Genomic DNA, 18,364 nt, shown 5'->3' on the forward strand with positions numbered 1-18,364 from the left:
TAACAGGCACAGAGGAAAACCATAAAGAAATACGTAAACATATTGCTGAGGTATGTAATGTACAAATTTAATAGAAAAAATCTATGTAAATAATATTTTTTTAAGCAATTTTGTTTCTAAATTACTCTAGGTGGTCAAGACTAATACAAATATCCATAAATACGTTGGCAAGGAGGATGAAATTTATATTTATCTAGAAAAAAATAAAATATATAATGATGGTAAGATTTATTTTACTAATGTATTATATACAACCAAAAATACAACAGAATTATCGAGAACTTATGTTTTATGGATATACATTTTTTAAATATATAATATAACATTATGGATCATGTAAATTTTATTTTCGTAGGTGTTTGGGGTACTGATGTAGAGATTTTTGCTGCAACTCAATTATTAAAAACATCAATTTACGTTTATACAACAGCAACGAACACTTGGCAACTTTTTAACAAAAACTTTAGTTTAAAAAAAAATATTTATCATACAGAAAGATGTATATATATAAGAAATATAGGTAACGTACACTTTGATGTGGTTTTAAGTGTTGTATAAAAAAATTTGTAATTAATTTATTAAGTGAACAAATATGCTAAAGTAAGCTTATTAATTAGATGTTTAAAAATCAAACTTAAAAAAAATGTAAGAGATATTCGTTATTTTATTATTTTCAATTCATATCTATTATATTATTATGATGTATTTTCCAATAATTAATAATTTTATGTATAGTTATTTAATTTTAAAATTCTTGTTTTACATAATTTGTTATAATATAATATTACTATATGTGCGTAAATATTAACTACAAATTTGTTGTTATTAATACAATTTTTACCTTTGTGATTGTATTGAAGTATTCGATGTTTTCTAATGTTTTCAAACAGGAAAGCTCTCCTATTAAGATTATATCCAGCTCGGATAACTACATTATTTTTATCGTTTAATTCAAATTGCTTTTTTTGAGTATTTTTAGATCACATTAATGTGTAATATTTTTGCGTCAGATAATTAACAAATAGTATAACTATGCTTAAAACAAATTTTTGGAATTAATTGTTCAACAGTTTAATTAATATATTTTAAACAATTCTATTAGGTATTCATAAATTGTTAAAAATAGTTAAATATGCGTCAATATAGCAAATAAATCAAAAATAAACAAAGTAAAATTGTACAGTTGAATTTCCCGCACTATAAAACGCATTTGTATAATAATCTACAATGTTTCACTAAATCTATGATGGATATTGGATATCCAATTTTCTATTGGGACAAATTTTGTCCCAAACCCTGTTAATAACTAATAAGGTAATAAAGGTAAAATACTTTATGATTATACTCGTATGGTAAACATTTTTCAAAAGAATTATTCATATGTAAAAAAATAATATAAATGTAATTTATATGGGTAGGTACCTATTTTACTATATAAAGGCTAGGTACTAAGATGGCATATTTTCGATATTGCAATTTAAGTTTGATGAAACGATTTATAAGTACCTACAAGTTACCTTAAATTGAAGTCTTAAAAATAATAAAGTAACTGTTACAAGTAAGAAAAGGAGCTATAACTATCTAGGCCCTAGGGGTGGCTAGGGTGTAAAAATTACTTACTTAACTTAAGTTAAGTATAACAGGCGATTTCTACCTCAGGTGATTTTTACCTCCTCAGTAAAATTTGTAGGTGGGTAAAAATCGCCTGTTACGGTAGGCGATTTTTACTCAGGTGATTTTTACCTCCCTACGGTAAAATTCGTAGGTGGGTAAAAATCGCCTGTTACGGTAGGTGATTTTTACCTCAGGCGATTTTTACCCCACCCTCGGTAAAATTCGTAGGTGGGTAAAAATCGCCTGTTACGGTAGGTGATTTTTACCTCAGGCAATTTTTACCCCCCCTCGGTAAAATTCGTAGGTGGGTAAAAATCGCCTGTTACGGTAGGTGATTTTTACCTCAGGCAATTTTTACCCCCCCTCGGTAAAATTTACAGGGGGGTAAAAATCGCCTGTTACACCGGTATATTTTAAACCAGATTCAGCTAACGAATATTTATTTTGACATGAAGTAGATGGATATGAGTTATATTTTTTTAATCTTGACATAAATGTGGTATAATCTGAATGTACTGGATATGAATTATTTCGTACTAAATAAACCAAAGATGGAAAATCGTTGGAAAATTTCTGTAAATTCATGGTTACAATAAAGCTCAAGATAAATACTTAAAAAAACAAATCAATAAGCTAATTTACCAGAGAAATAATAAAAAAAAAATATAACAAGACTTAATTAAGATGTATATCAAGATAAATACTTAAAAAAAACAAATCAATAAGCTAATTTATCAGAGAAATAATAAAAAAAATATAACACGACTTAATTGTTTAACCGTTAGTAACAAACTAAATGTTTTAAATTAAACACGAATAGAAATAAATGTAATAACTTAAATAAACGTGAAACACAGATGCTATTTACACAGATATGATCGTTTCAACGCATATTTATAAACTAAGTATATTACTTGTGCATGTGTACATGTGATTTCACATGCACTTCAATTTGTTTAATGTAATCAGTTTAGTACTAAAGTAGTTTATACTAAACTGATTATATTAAAAAAATTGAAATGCATGTGAAATCAAATCAAATAACGTGTGGAAGGGAGAATTACTTACCTAGGTTTTTTTTTTCAGAAAAACCATGGGGCGTCTGACTCCATTTTACAGCGGGAATTTCTTACACTTCAAGGGGCCAATACCTCCTCAAACTTTTTTCATCTCCGCTGAAAAATGGAGCCAGACGCCCCATATTTATACTACTTCCGAGGAGTCTTTTCACGAGATGACTTACCTAAAAATCACGAACAATTGAATGTGGTATATTAAACTTAGACGTATCTTCAGGTGATGGAAAACATCGGGTATCGTTTTACAAAATTAAAGATAAGGTTGTATATTTTGATAGCTTCGGTGATTTACCTCCACCAATTGAATTACAAAACTATTTCAAAGGAAACACAATTATATATAACTATTCAAATTATCAAGATTTTAATTCATTTAATTGTGGTCATTTATGTCTTGAATTTTTACGATGAATGAATCGATTACATTAAGTTTAACTGGTAATACAACTACATTATCTGTACATTATTTTCCAGCAATTGATTTGACACAAATAGATGACTTTAATAATGATAACGAATAAATTGGAATAAGACCAACAGAGAAAATAACTTTTGATATCGGGATTGATCAAGTAGATTTTAGGACAACCATATTCAGTAATGGTACAATACGTTTTAACGTAGAAAACAGTATTGAAAAAAAAATTATAAACCACACATGCAATACATTGATGGCCATCGTTCACAGAAAGTGGTAAATTTAAACAGTGTTAATTCAATAAAAGCAATGTGCAATATAGCTCAAGGTTCATTCAACAACCACATGTCAAGTCATTCAATTTATGAGTTTTCCCCTAGTGAGAACATAGGGTCTAAGCTGATTCAAACACCAAATAACCTAATATATTACAAATTAAATAAAACAAATATCGATTCAATAACTATACAATTAGTTGATATAGATCATAATCCGATAAACAATTTAGGTGAGAAATTAATAATCAATCTACATATTAAACGTTACGGATCTTAATATGGGATTAAAATTTAATATAAGCCCATTACAAAAGATAAATCTTGCTAGTCATATGACTAAAGCGTTACCGGTAACATCGAATAAAGTAGGTAAATAAAATAACAACGAAAAATAAAACAATTTTAAAGGCTTTAGGTTATAAATTAGAGCACAAACCGATTCTAAAATTACGAAAATCGAATATCATTCATATACACCGTATACAACTTCATTTAATATAATGATGAAATACGCATATCAATCCAACAAACAGATGTTTATCCGTATCTGAATGAAAGCTTTATATATTTAGAAGGTCAAGTAGTATCAGATGCTGGAAAATTAAAACTTACTAATAACGGTTTTTCCTATCTCTTTGAACAAATACGACTTGAAATCAATGGAATAGAAGTAGATAGTACACGTGTACTTGGTATTACCAGTTCGTTAAAAGGTTATCTATCAGGTACACCTGATAATTATAATTGTTATGAAAATGCTGGTTGGATTTTTAAAAATAGTTCAAACCCAGCAAATAATAATGGAGAATTTAGTGTATGCATTCCGTTGAAATATTGGTTAGGTCTATTGAAGACTTTAAAAAGATATTAGTTAATTCTAGATTAGAACTAATATTACTCGAAGTCATAGCAATTTAAGCGCTCTAAAGGTAATTACTAGTGGAAGTACAAATTCTGGAAAAGTTGTTTTGAATAAATAGTTTGGAAGGTTCCACATATTACTGTTGATGATGAAGAAAGGTTAAAATTATTAAAACTTATTGAAAAAGAAAAAAGTTTGTTTATCCCGTTCAGATCTTTTGAAACTTTTGAATATCCTGAACTCGGAACCACAAAAATAGTTGTATGGAACCTAAAAACTGCTTCAAAATTAGAAAAATCTCGATTCATTATAATCGGATTTCAAAAGGGACGTAAAAATTCGTTAGAAAAAGATTGTGGTGTATTCGTTCATTGTAATATAAATAATGTAAAAGTATTTTTAAACTCAATAGCATATCCTTATGATAATTTAAATTTGGATTTTGCTAAAAATAATTTTACCTTATTATATGATATGTATACATCGTTTCAAGAATCGTATGATGAAAAAAGTATTTGGAACCCGATATTAGCCCATCTACATTTCTAACGCATGCTCCAATTATTATTGTTATCGATACGTCAAAACAGAATGATTCAGCTACAGCTTCATCAGTAGACGTTCAATAAGAAATTGAAGCATCAGAATCTCTATCAGGTGTAACTGCTTATTGTTTATTAATTCATGATCGCATTGTAGAATATGTACCTTTTACTAGGGAAGTAAGGAAACTAGTATAATCAATTTATAATTAATTTATAATAATGAGACAGTACATATAAATATATTTCTTTTATTTTGAATCAAAACGTATTATTTTTATTTATTTTTTTTTTTTAAAAAAACATGACTAAAAAAAAAATTTGAGTAAAAATATAATTATGAAGTGTGTATATGTTACCGGCAATATGTGTAATTCAGTCATTGCATATAATTCCTAGGTATTTTATAAAATATCGGTTGATTTTAGGCAAATTATTTAAAAAATAATTTAAGCAAGAAATGCCAAGGCATTCTATGTATTTCCTAGACATTTTATAGAGTACTTAAACAAATTTAGGCAAAGTATCAAAATAATTGTGATTAATTATATGGTAGTATACTATATTAACATAAAAAAATTTTTGATTATAATACGTACTATTTGTTACAAGTTAGGCTAGAATGACAACGGGAGTTACACAATACTTCATATTTAACATACAAACATTTTTTACTTTGGCACCTTGTTTTACATGTGCATTTTGTAAACCCTTGTCCACTGCCTGTTAGCTGTTAGCTGTTAGCCTAACCTGTTAGCCTGCTAACCTAGCTGGTACCTCATCTAGATGCAATAATTTTTTTTGACAAACAGTGAACTGTGACCTAGCATATACTTGTCTTAATGTTCCATTCTTGGTACCCAGTCGATAAAAACCATTATCTTTTTTATCACAATTTATAATAATAAAAACTAGTTTAATATATTTTTAATATGTACCTAGGTTACAACTGCTAGTATATTGCGAGCATCTAAACGGCCTTTATCGACATCCGGTACTGGAACTCGAACTGTTGAACCAATCTCAACTAGAAGACATTTTTTGTCCGACAGTTATTTCATTTTATCTGCCTGATTTTCTAATTTTTTTGTTGCATTTTTCCGTAAGTTAATAGCATTTTCGTTATTTGTTTTAATTTTTGTAATTGTTGTACTCGCATCCTCTAATTCAATAGGGTTAACAGTTGTAGCATTTGTAATTGTTTCACTGCTTTTACTTTCTGTAATTGCTGTTAAATGTTCTTCTGTATCAATATTTTCTACAATTTCTTTTGGTAAATTTGACGTATTTAATCCGATTTTAATTTTGCATCCAAATAATGCTTCATAAGGAGTAGTTTTGATACCTGAATGATAAGCTCTATTCTTCATTAGCTGAATGAAACGGAGACCTTGACTCCATTGTGAAGTATTTTGTTCTTGCATCCATATAGTCAGCATATTTTCTATGTCTTGGTTTGCACGTTCTACACTACCTTGGCTCTGGCTATGCCTGGGCTTGCCATGTATTATTTTGAGTTCAGGCCAAAGATCTTTGAGACTTAAAACAATTTGATTCGCAAATTATCTACCATTATCTGATTGTAAAACACTAGGGGCTCCAATTAGTGTGAAAATATCTATAATATTATAAGCAACTAATTCAGCTCGTTTGAATTCCAAAGGTTTCAATATGACAAACTTTGTCAGGTGGTCCTGATAGACCATTATAAATTGATATTTACTGTCAGGGTGCGATTGAAAATCAATAAGATCTACTTGGAATCGTGAATTAAATTCGTTAAAAACCATTGGCTTCACAACTATACCTTTTTTAATTCCCTTTTGCTTTTGTTAACAAGGTTCATATAAGCTCAAAAACAATTCGATTGCACTTCTAGCTATATTTTTATACTTGATGGAAAGTTCTTTAATCATACAATCTCGTCCACCGTGCCCAATTGAAGAGTATTTTTTAGTACATCATACAACTCGCTTTCATGAATATAATATAGGATATTTTCATTTTCATTGACGGGAAAAATTAATTTTTTATTACCTTGTACTATTAAAACGTCATATCTAAATTAAAATTAAAATTTGTCAAAAAATGCATTTAAGGTTAATTTTGTTAAAAAATATAAAAAAAAAAAAATACTTTAAATAAATCATGCAATATCACCCAAAACACATTTTATATTTAAATACTTTATATTATATAATATACAGCAATACTATTATTGTAGTTAATTATTATTTATTATAATAATGTATAGGTTCGTGGAATAAATAACATTTAAATATTATTTAATCTAAATTTTAATGTCAAAAAAAAAAAAAATTAAATAATTTTAACGTAATAAAATAAAATTACGGTAATGTATTTTTAATATTTGTGAGTTTTAGTAATAAATACTTTCTAAATCTAAATACTTAATAAATCTAAAAATATAAATTAACACTTATTTACTGACCTTTTTTTCAACCAAAAATCACGAGGATTTTTTTTTGTTTTCTGACATCTCAGCGTTAAAATTTCTTCTATCAACTCGTCGTATCGTTTATCTGATAATAATGTGTTATTTTTACCCATGTTTGCCTTTAGTACATTTAATTCTTCATAAAATCGTTCCATTATGGAATATTATGGAAGTTGAAAGGCAAGGCAATCGACAAATGAAACGTATTACAGGCTATACTGCTATAGCAGTTATAGTACCTAACTAATAATAATTGGGAAAATATAAAATCCATTATCTTTGTCAATATCTGTGGGAGTTTCTAATTTAAGCGATAACATAATATTATTACTAGAGCGTGCATTTCTATGCAATTGCATATTTTTTTCCTTTATACAGTTTTGGATTTTTGTCAGTTATCTTAATTTGACTCTAATGGTGAATTTTTTTTGCAATATCTAATTAATAAAAAAAAACTTGCTTGCATATTTGTTGCATATTTATATGATTTTACTGCATATTAGATTATGGCATATTTTGATACTTTTTGTGCATAAAAATCCAAACTCTAATTATTACCTAACTTTGATTAGGTATTTTATATAATAACTAGGGAATATGTATATTATATAATTAGCCTGGTCATTTCAGTCATTTTATGAAATTTCATAAAATACCTGGGCATTATATGTAATGACTGCATTACACATATTGCCGGTAACATATACACTGCATAAACTTTATGTGTAACATAGAAAAAAATTTATTGGTCTAAGCGGAATGGAGTATTCAGGCGGAGTGCCTGTGTTACACGGGAAATAAATAGTGTATACACTGTTTAAACTTTATGTATTACAGGGGAAAAAAATAATTGGTTTAAGGGGGAAATTATACCTTAAATTTTAAAAATCTCAAAAAGTGCGCAGAACATACAAATGTATACTACTCGAGGTAGTATAACTTGATGTATGGTTGGCAACTCTGTAAGAAATTGGTTCCAAGGCAAGCTTAGATTCTCGGGTAATGAAGTGTCCCAATCGAGTTGGTCATGCCACAGCTTCTGCATGAACCCCTTTACCCACATAAGCATTGGACCCAATGAACCAATCGGGTCAAATAATCGAGCGATGACTGATAGCACCTTCCGCTTTGATAATTGAGGTTTTGGAGTGTGAGTATGATAGGCGAACTAGTCAGAGTTGGTATCCCAGTGAAGACCGAGGACTTTGATGGAATGATCTTCTTTTGGATCGAATGACGTCTGCTGAGCACAATCTTCCGGTGGTATCTGTTGCAATATCTGAGAACAGTTGCTCGTCAAATTTTTTAATTCACATCCACCTGAACGCAGAAAGGCAATAATTTGTTTTTTTAGTAATAATTCCTCTTCAGAATCAGTACCGACAACTATGTCGTCCACATACGTGTTGTCAGGTAAGGATTTCCTTTGTAAGAGGGAATTTATGACTTTCTTGCGAATCCAGCTCGTGAAGACATCGGATGGCTAAGTATGGTGCTGAACTAACTCCATATGTCACTGTCAGCAGTTCAAATTCTTTTATTTCTTCATCGGGTGAATCACACCAAAGAATGTGTTGAAATAGGCGATCTTCAGGTCTGATCAAAATCTGCCTATACATTTTGACTATATAGGCAGTGAAAATATATTTATGTAGTCGAATACGAAGAAGGATATCTCATAAGTCAGTCTGGAGCTTTGGCGCTGTATATAAGACATCGTTGAGCGACAAACCGGAAGATGACCTGGCTGACGCATCAAACATTACTTGGAGCTTTGAAATATCACCATCTGCCTTTAGTACTGCATGGTGAGGGATGAAGTATTTTCCAGGTCGCTGTGTAACTTCTATGTGACTAAGTGTTTGATAGTCGTTCATAAATTTTCTGTAGGTCGTATATAATTGTGGTTCCTTCATCAGTTTACGTTCTAGATTGTAAAAACGTTTAAGGGCTAAAGATCGAGACTCTCCGAGCTCGTGGACGTTAGGGCGAAATGGAAGAGAAACACAAAATCGACCACACGGCGCACGATAGGTGTTCTTCATAAATAGTTGTTCACACAGTTATTATTATTATCTTTATTGACGGAAAAAAAACTCCATTTACAGAATAATATATATATAAAAAAAATTTGTTTTGTGTAATGACATGAATACAATAAAATGTTGGTACAAATAGTATAAAGTTTACATTCAATTAATATAAAAATTACATATTATGTGATATATACTTTTACAGCTATAATAATTTTAACTAAAATTAATATTCATAGTATTTCCTATAGTCATCAGTATATTTGAAGGTGATGATTTAGAGTATGTTTTAGAAACATTATTAATTAAAAAGCTTTCTAGATTTCTGGTGGATTTAGTATTTATTCGAAAATTTAATCGTTGCAGTAAATAAGGGCAATCTATTGAGTTGTTTAATAGTTTTAATAAAAATGAATAATGGAGGTTACTTCTTCTTGTATTTAACGATTCTATATTGAAGTAGGATAATACTCCGTTATAATTTAAATGTAGTAGACGTTCGATTTTCAACTTAAATGCTAGAGAGCGAAGAAAACGATTTTGAATAGCTTCGAGATTATGATTAACTCCTATGTTGTCTGATGACCAAATAAGGGATGCATATTCTACATGTGATCTGACAAAAGAAAATTAAATACTTTTTAGGGCATTTACATTATTAAAATTTTTACAAGTTCGAGTAATGAAACCGATATTTTGAAATGCTTTATTGGTTATTTTATCAATGTGTTGATTAAAACATAACTTAGAATCGAAAGTGGTTCCCAATTCGGTAAATGAATCCACAAGTTCAATAGAGACATTATTAAATTTATAATCAAAATAAACATAAGATTTTTTAATATTAAATGATAATATTTTGCATTTACTGATATTGAGGTTCAAACCATTTAAATTACACCAATCATATAAATTATTTAAATCATCTTGTAAATTAATACAATCATGAATAGAATCTATTTTTTTAAAGATCTTCGCGTCATCTGCAAATAATAAAATATTTGAGTGTTTTATAATCATATTTATATCATTTATAAATAATAGAAACAATGTAGATGAAAGATGGTCGCCTTGAGGAACACCTGAGAGAACTTGGATGGGTTCTTAAATAAATTGGTTTAATTTAACTAGTTGGATTCTATTAATTAGAAAGGATGTAAGCAAGGATAGTAATTGATCACTGAATCCAATTTTTTTTTTTAGTTTATGTATAAGTATAAAATGATCCACACTATCAAACGCTTTATTGAAATCAGTGAAGACTGTATCCATTTGGAATTTAGCTAAGAATGAATCGATTATATTGTGTTTGAATACGGCTAAATTAGTTATGGTAGAATGCCCTTTACGAAAACCATGTTGAGTATCGTGTAAAAATTTATTTAATATAAGAGATATTTTATTATTTATTATTTTTGAGAATATTTTTGGAAGTATAGACATTTTCGAAATTGGGCGGTAATTATCTACGGTAGAGCGATCACATTTCTTGAAAATAGGGGAAATAAACACAGTTTTCCAGATCGTAGGAAATATACCAGAATTTAAAGACTGGTTAAAAAGAAAATGAATATGAGGAGCAAGGGCAAAACGACATTCGTATAAAAAGGTAGCCGACAGATTATCGGGGTCTGTTGACAAATTTAATTTTAGATTATCTAATTCAAAAAAAACTTCTTCAAGTGATATATCAAAGCTGTTCATACAGAAAGGTGATTCATTAATATGGATATCTGGTAAATTTAATAGAGGTTCTTTGTATACGTTAGAGAAAAATTTTCCAAAAAGATTAACGATATCTTGACCATTGTTGGCAGTGGCGATCAATTTTTTACACAGCGGTGGTTTAGTAATATACAATAAATTATTTATTTAAAAAAAAACATTAAAAATAGTAATCAATTTTCTTTTCAATTGGACATAATTTAGTAAAATAACATTTTATATAATAAAACAAATTCGAATTTAATAAACATGAATATAATATGATGAATAAAAAAAAATTAATAATATTTATTTACAAAAAATTAAAGTGACAATTTTAACCTTCGAGCCTTTCCGCTGTTAGCAAATTTGTCCAATATTTGATCATCTGAAATGTCAATATCTCTATGAATGGATAGTAGTGCGAGTCCGACAAGTCTTGATTCTGAAGTTGAATTTCTAAGGTAAGTTTTTAGTCTTCTCAAAGAAGAAAAACTCCTTTCTGCAGTAGAAGTCGATACAGGTAGTACTGATATTAACTTTAGGAGTTGATACATGTTTGGAAACATATTGCTGTCACAGTTGGTTAAGGTTTCGATTGCATTTAATGGTCTGAACTTTGGTCCAACTGTTTTCCACTTAGACTGCCATAATGTAAATTCAGCTTCAATAATATCTTGATAACCTGGTAAATCGTCTTCATAAAATTGAACAGCCGGTTTTAAACACGAAAATGGGTTATCAACAGCCAAAGACAGCAATACATACTGTAATGATTTTATAGTATCTTTATGAGATAGAAAACGTTGTTTTAATGAGCAAAGCAAATCATCTAAGTATGGAATAAATATTGTGCGTCTGTAAAATTCTTCAATATCTTTAAAAGGTACATTATTTCGATTTTTTTGTCTAACACAAATACGTGGCATAGTTTCATTAACATTTAACAAAACTGAAATACTTTTTACTCCCTCATAAATTTCATGAAACTCGACATTTGAATTTTCTCTAATATCTTGAAATTTCTTGGAGACTTTGGATACACTTTCAAATGCGTTTACTAAATCTATATTCTTAGTTTGTAAATACTCAGATAAATTGTAAGTAAAACTCAATAATTTATTTGAAACATAGATAGCTACTAAGAAATTGAAATTGCAGATATTATTCAAAAGATTATGTGCTCGTTTTATTGATTCCTTATTTTTTAAATCATTTTCAATTTGCTCTAAAGCAGAAACTATTGGCTGCAAAAATTCTTTAAAAATCATTATAGCCTCGTGACGCAAAACCCATCTAGTTTCGCACAGTGATTTAAGTTTATGTGCCTGAGTTTTTGGATTAATTTCTAAAACTTTTTCTTTTAAAATGTGGGTTCTTTTTGCGGAGTAGTGAAAAAATGCACAACATTCTGATACAGTTCCAAAAGCATTTCGAATATCTTGAGCCTTAGAAGCGTCAGACAAACAAAGATTCAAAGAATGCGATATGCAATAAGTGTATAACGCTTTAGGATATTTTTTTTTCACAATTGCCTGTACACCATTAAAAGCACCCGACATGGTCGCCGCCCCATCATAGCCTTGACCACGCATTTTTTTCTAAATTTAAACCAAGGTTTTTCAATGTTTCTAGTAAAGTGTTAGCTAAACCTTCTCCTGTTACATCCTGAACAGAAATAAATGCTAAAAAGTTTTCCTGAACTATCATTGATTCTTCATCTAGGTATCTTATGCATACTGAAAATTGTTCAATTTGATTAATATCAGTTGTCTCGTCGGCGAGAACAGAAAAAAAACTGGATTTTGATATTTGTTTAACTATTTCAGATTGAATTAGTTCTCCAAAAATAGTAATTATTTCATTTTGGATTTGAGGACTTGTATACATAGCATTCAAATCACTCATTTCTAGATGCTCTTTTAAAACTATATCACCATTATTGGCTCTAAATCGTAGGAGACAACGAAAATTTCCATCATTCTCAGTAGGTTCATTAATTTCAATTCGTCCAGAGTCTGCATGCCCTCTTAATGCAATCTGTTGCCTTCCGCACAATCGAATAGTCTGAATAATAGGTTTCAAAGATGAACGATTTTTTAAAATGTCTTGCTTTTCCTTAGTATTTAATTGCACATATACATTATCCTGTTCCTTGTTATGTATTTTAATTACAATATCGGCATTTAACATTGCAGTTTTATGGAAATTTAAGTTGGCATGATTTTTTTAAGATTCTAATGCATCTTTTAATTTAATAAGAGGTTTGGTAACAAGTTTTCCTAGTTCTACGTGAGAACCTTTACCAACATTTGTTTGATGCAAGAAAAGTACACAATACATACAAAAGGCCCCTTCTTTCAGTTTTGAATAAGCCAACCAATTAAATGTATTAAGCAATTTCAATTGAAAAGTACGTTTAAACTTGCCATTATCTTGAGCTGGAAATTTATAATTTACATCAGGCACCCATAAATTATGTAAAATTGAAATTTTTTCTGTATTGGTTAGAGGTTTTGAACAATTGATATAAAGACCAATATCAAATTTAGAATCAGATTCTGATTCTGATTTATCAATTTGTTTTTTTTCTTCAAAAACTACAATATTCTGCTTTACCTCATTTTCTTCAATGATAGGATCACTGCAAGTTGACTAATATAAAAAAATATTATTTAAATTAATAAATATTTAAAAATTATTTATTTATTTTCATATTGGATTAAGTGGTTTAATATTTATAGGTAATCATTTATTTTGGACAATATTATAATATTATATAATTCACGATACCAAAGATTATGATCGTAGATTAACATAAACATACAACTTATACTATGTAATGAATAATTACTAATGAGTCTGGGTGTGTATATGCGCGCGCGCGGTTGACCGGTAAATTTATTTCGATTTGCAGTGTGTGCGTAATGTTATAACTTATATTGTTATAAAGTCGACGCGACGGAGGAGTATTCAGTCTTAAAAATGCATTAAAATAAATTTTAAAATAATATGTACAGTCCAGTAAATTGTTTTTTTCTTAATATTTATATGAACCTACAACGAAGAACGTATCTTCTAATACAAATTAAACATTTTACTTACATTTTTTGTTTTTTTTGTGAAAAAATTCAACAAAGTTTGATTTTTTCTTTTTTCTGCCATTTTCTCTGAGTATTATAGTTGAAAAATTTAAATCCTATATCAAAATGACAAAATAATACGTTCTGCATTCACTGCGATACTGCCCGACTGCCTATCGGTTATAATATTTTGCCAATTCATAGAGCTCAGCTTGAGAATAATTTGTCTGTAATTAGCTTTGTTCCAATTATATAGTATTTCATGATGTTCTAGATTATTTATATGAAGGTAAGGGAATGAATGGTTAATAATGAGAGGGGGTGATGTAAATCGACATTAACAATAGGTAAAGTATTTAAGGAAACATGACAGGTGTCTGAGTTTGTTATGACATAATCGAGTAAGACATTATTTTTATTTAAAACATTATTAATTTGCTTAAAATTAAGAAAGGATAAATTGTTAAAAAAAGAGATTTTGCATTAGAAAAGGCTGCCGAGGGTAAATTAAAATCATCTAATAATAAAAATTCAGCATTTGGGTAACTCTTTAACATATTATACATGATATCAAAATATGAAGTATACAAATCTACTGATGAGCTGATAGGGAAATACACAGAACTAACAATACATATTCTCTTATCTAATTTATTAAAACAATTAAAATTTCTAGTGGACAAGAAGATGTATTTAATAACTCTGAATATAATGTATTCTTGACGGAAATAAGAACACCACCTCCTCTAGAGAAGCTACTAGTATTAGTATTACGGTCACATCTTGTAACGAGACAGAATTGACTATTTTATATTTCTCCTAATAACGTATAAATACGCTAGCGACGCGCCACCCGCAGACCGTTCTGGAACTATCACGTATAGTTTTCTCTATACTGAGTGCAAATAAAACCGCACTAGATGTCACGGTACTCGCCTGCCTCTTGGAACGATGTGTACCAGCGATATTTAAAGATAAAAAAACACAACTTACAGGCAAACTTAATCACGCCACGAGTTAAAGGGTATCTCAGAACGCACTCCACTGCTTCACGAGACTATCCGCAGAAGAGGGATCACCAAATACCAACAAAATGCCACACACCGAAGTCGATGCTCTCAAAACCCGCCGTAGTCGTAACATGTAGTAAATAGACCCCGGTGAGCCGGCCAAAATCATCTTTCCCCGTCAGCAGTCGTGTCTGGTATTTACCGTCGTAACGGAAGCACAAACAGCGCGACTTGCCTTGTGTTATTCCGCCGCTACCTACTTGCCGTATCTGGTATTTGCCGTCTTAACGGAAGTACAGACAGTACGAACAAGTATCGCCGCCGCCGCCCTCACTTGCCGTATCTGGTGTTTACCGTCGTCACGGAAGCACATACAGTACGAACAAGTATCGCCGTTTCATTCGCCGCCGCCACTTTCACTTGCCGTATCTGGTGTTTACCGTCGTCACGGAAGCACATACAGTACGAACAAGTATCGCCGTTTCATTCGCCGCCGCCGAACGTAATATTCCGCCGCCGCTTTTACGTGCCGTATCTGGTGTTTACCGTCGTCACGGAAGCACAGACAGTACGAGCGACTATCGTTTCATCATAGTTATACTTGTTACCGCCGATCGAGACACCGCGTTACAGTGCAGATTAATCGTACCTAACCGCTGATCGAGACGCAGCGTTACACTCTCAGAACGTAATATTAGTACCGCTGATCGAGACACCGCGTTACAGTGCAGATTAATCGTACCTAACCGCCGATCGAGGCACAGCGTTACACTATCAAATCGTGATAAGTGATACCGCCGATCGATTCACTGCGTTACAACGCTGATTCGAGTCTTTCGTATACATAAACGCATGATAAACGTATTGATAAGTTTACCGACTCTACCGTGTGATTCGAACAAACCGTTAAACTATCGTCCGATTAAAATTAACACCATCGTTAAAAATTACTATAGCCGTTCAACTTCCCCGTCCTCACCCGAGACATTGACACCCACAGTTTGGACTATCCGCAACAGGCTACCAAGGCACAATTGGACAGCATCTCAATACTTGACAGGCAGAATCAGTGAGTCCATTCCAATTATATGTTATATTGTAAAATCTTTCCTTGTTATATGTATTTTGAAATGTAAATGGCTTTATGCAATTAGAAGTATTATAAAAGAAAATATTGTGAAAATAACTAATACAGTACAAACAATAAAATAAAAAAGATAATATAATATTTGAAGCAAACATTCGTCTCCGCATTCATTTATTTTATCACAATCTGTATACATTATAATTTTTAAAACCCAATTCAGAGGAATTAATATTTTTTGAAAGCCAAGTTTCAGTAAACGCGAATATATCAAAATTAGAGTATGGGATTTGAGCATTTAAGTAGTTTATTTTAGTATTTAAACCCCGAAAATTTTGGTAATAAATATCTAACGTAAATGGAGTGGGTTTTATTAGTTTTTTGAATAAATAATAGTTGGAATACCTTTTATATATTTTATAATTATATCTTTTTCACCATTTTCTCTTCTTTTTCTTAGCTCTTCACGTAGATTTGACATGAATTTACGTTGTTTAGCTGAACGGTCGGAAGAGAAACGTATGTCAGGCCATTTTTGTGATCCGTGGAGTTTAGATTGAGAGCGTAAGACCGAAAAAGTGTCACTGACATTTGGAAGTGTAACTTTAAGAGGACGAGGTTGATTTGATATAGGTTTTCCAAGACGATGTGTTTTTATTATTTGAAGATTTAAACCAGAATCACTAAATAAATTGTTTAATTGTAACGTATCTGAAAAGTTTTCAGAATTTTCAGAATTAAGTTCCGGTAAATTAAAAACAATTATATTATTTGCTCTAGATTGTAGGTCATATAGTTCGTTTAATATTTCTATTTGATAAGCTGATGAACTTGTTTTTTGTTTAAACGAAACATAATCTTGTTCGAATAAGTCAAAACGACTTTTCAATTGCGTGTTTTCGGCTTCTAATTCTGAGAGTTTGGTTTCAAGATTAACAAATTTTGAGTTAAGGTCATCTAATTTTTTGGTAAATGATTTTAGTGTTTTACCTTGCTCATTAGCTGCATTCACCAATTTATTTTGTGTTGTCTTCAATTCGTTTATTGAGCTTAAAATACCATCCAATTTAGCATCCATTATTGGGTAGTTAAGATTATAATAATTTTGTAACAGAATAAATTAACGTAATTATTCAATGTTTATTAACGGAAATATCATATAGGAGATAATAATTGAGTTTATTATTATTGATATTAATTTACTTATTAAAATTCGAACTTTAAAACAGAGAGATAAGAGAGCAATAATTACTGTAATATAAAATACGTCTGAACAGGTTCACTACACAGACAATACTGATCCTCAGTGGTAGGTAATGCTGGCACAACGGATTCTTCAACAGTCCAAAATTTGCGTAGTAAACTATCAATTGTTTGAGTCAACGCTGTTGTTAGTGAAACAGCTGGCGACATATTACACTGTGAGATGGCTCCACACACAACCCAACCAAGGAGGGTATCTAAAGCCGATGGATAACCAGACGAATGAATGGTATCTGCGCATGGACGAACAATATTTGGGAAGATATCACCACCTAGTAAAATGTCTATTTGTGCTGGTACGTCAAAGTTCGGATCAGCGAGTAATAAGTGTTCATATTTTTTTCGAATGCCTGATGGTAACTGTAGTGTCGGGGCATAACGTCTGTTATCAAAGGTAAAACGAAAAGATCACTACAGTTAAATGTATGTTTTATTGTATGATGTGGAATAAATTGACAATTAGTTACTCCTTTTATGTACTAAAATACTTCTTACGTAATTCTAACTGGGGAATCCTAGCTAACCGGAAAACACAGACCTGGCTAAAATACCTCAATACTAATATAATAAGCAATTTATCCGAGGTATGTGTCAGCGTGAATAAAAACTCTTACCTTTGCGCTGACTTTGACTGGAGGTGATTCCTCTGCGGGGAGTCAATTTGACACGACCTGGTGGCGGTAGTAGTGGCGCAGGTTGGTCGCAACGAGCGAGGTGGTGAAATAAACAAAAAAAACAACAACGTCGCTTGCGTTCTACGTCTTTTTCTTGCGCACGGGACGCGTGATTGGCACAAAAAAGAAAGATGAACAATGTTGGGTACACAACAATAAGTGTGATTACACGAAAAGGAAAAAACACAACAAAACGTGGAGTTTGCGGCTTACGATGGAAATCGAACCAAAAACAAAAAAAATTACAAAAAGTCGTACGGAA

General features: G+C 30.6%; 4 protein-coding genes across 4 annotated transcripts in view; 1 reads left to right on the plus strand and 3 right to left on the minus strand.

The window, feature by feature from the left end:
- LOC126551608 (uncharacterized) overlaps positions 1–18,364 on the plus strand; it is a 231,092-nt gene that overhangs the window by 25,487 nt on the left and 187,241 nt on the right. The gene's annotated exons all lie outside the window — the stretch shown is intronic.
- On the minus strand, positions 5,846–7,406 carry LOC126552529 (uncharacterized). Its single transcript, XM_050207251.1, has 2 exons — positions 7,246–7,406; positions 5,846–6,332 (listed from the first exon to the last, which is right to left on the minus strand). Exons 1-2 carry the CDS (start codon positions 7,404–7,406, stop codon positions 5,846–5,848), a joined length of 648 nt encoding a protein of 215 aa, XP_050063208.1.
- LOC126551605 (52 kDa repressor of the inhibitor of the protein kinase-like) lies at positions 11,312–11,917 on the minus strand. The gene has a single exon (XM_050205500.1). The coding sequence runs from the start codon at positions 11,915–11,917 to the stop codon at positions 11,312–11,314; it is 606 nt and encodes a 201-aa protein (XP_050061457.1).
- Positions 12,564–13,181, minus strand: LOC126552530 (52 kDa repressor of the inhibitor of the protein kinase-like). The gene has a single exon (XM_050207252.1). It carries the CDS (start codon positions 13,179–13,181, stop codon positions 12,564–12,566), a length of 618 nt encoding a protein of 205 aa, XP_050063209.1.

Source organism: Aphis gossypii, chromosome X (assembly GCF_020184175.1).
Source record: "Aphis gossypii isolate Hap1 chromosome X, ASM2018417v2, whole genome shotgun sequence".
Classification (NCBI taxonomy): Eukaryota; Metazoa; Arthropoda; class Insecta; order Hemiptera; family Aphididae; genus Aphis; species Aphis gossypii.

Coding starts and splice junctions, on each gene's coding strand:
- LOC126551605 (XM_050205500.1), bottom strand. CDS start 11,917: ATGCCACGTATTTGTGTTAGACAAAAAAATCGAAATAATGTACCTTTT.
- LOC126552530 (XM_050207252.1), bottom strand. CDS start 13,181: ATGTTAAATGCCGATATTGTAATTAAAATACATAACAAGGAACAGGAT.
- LOC126552529 (XM_050207251.1), bottom strand. CDS start 7,406: ATGGAACGATTTTATGAAGAATTAAATGTACTAAAGGCAAACATGGGT. Junction 6,333..7,245: donor GATTTTTGGTTGAAAAAAAG/GTCAGTAAATAA, acceptor AATTGTTTTAAG/TCTCAAAGATCTTTGGCCTG.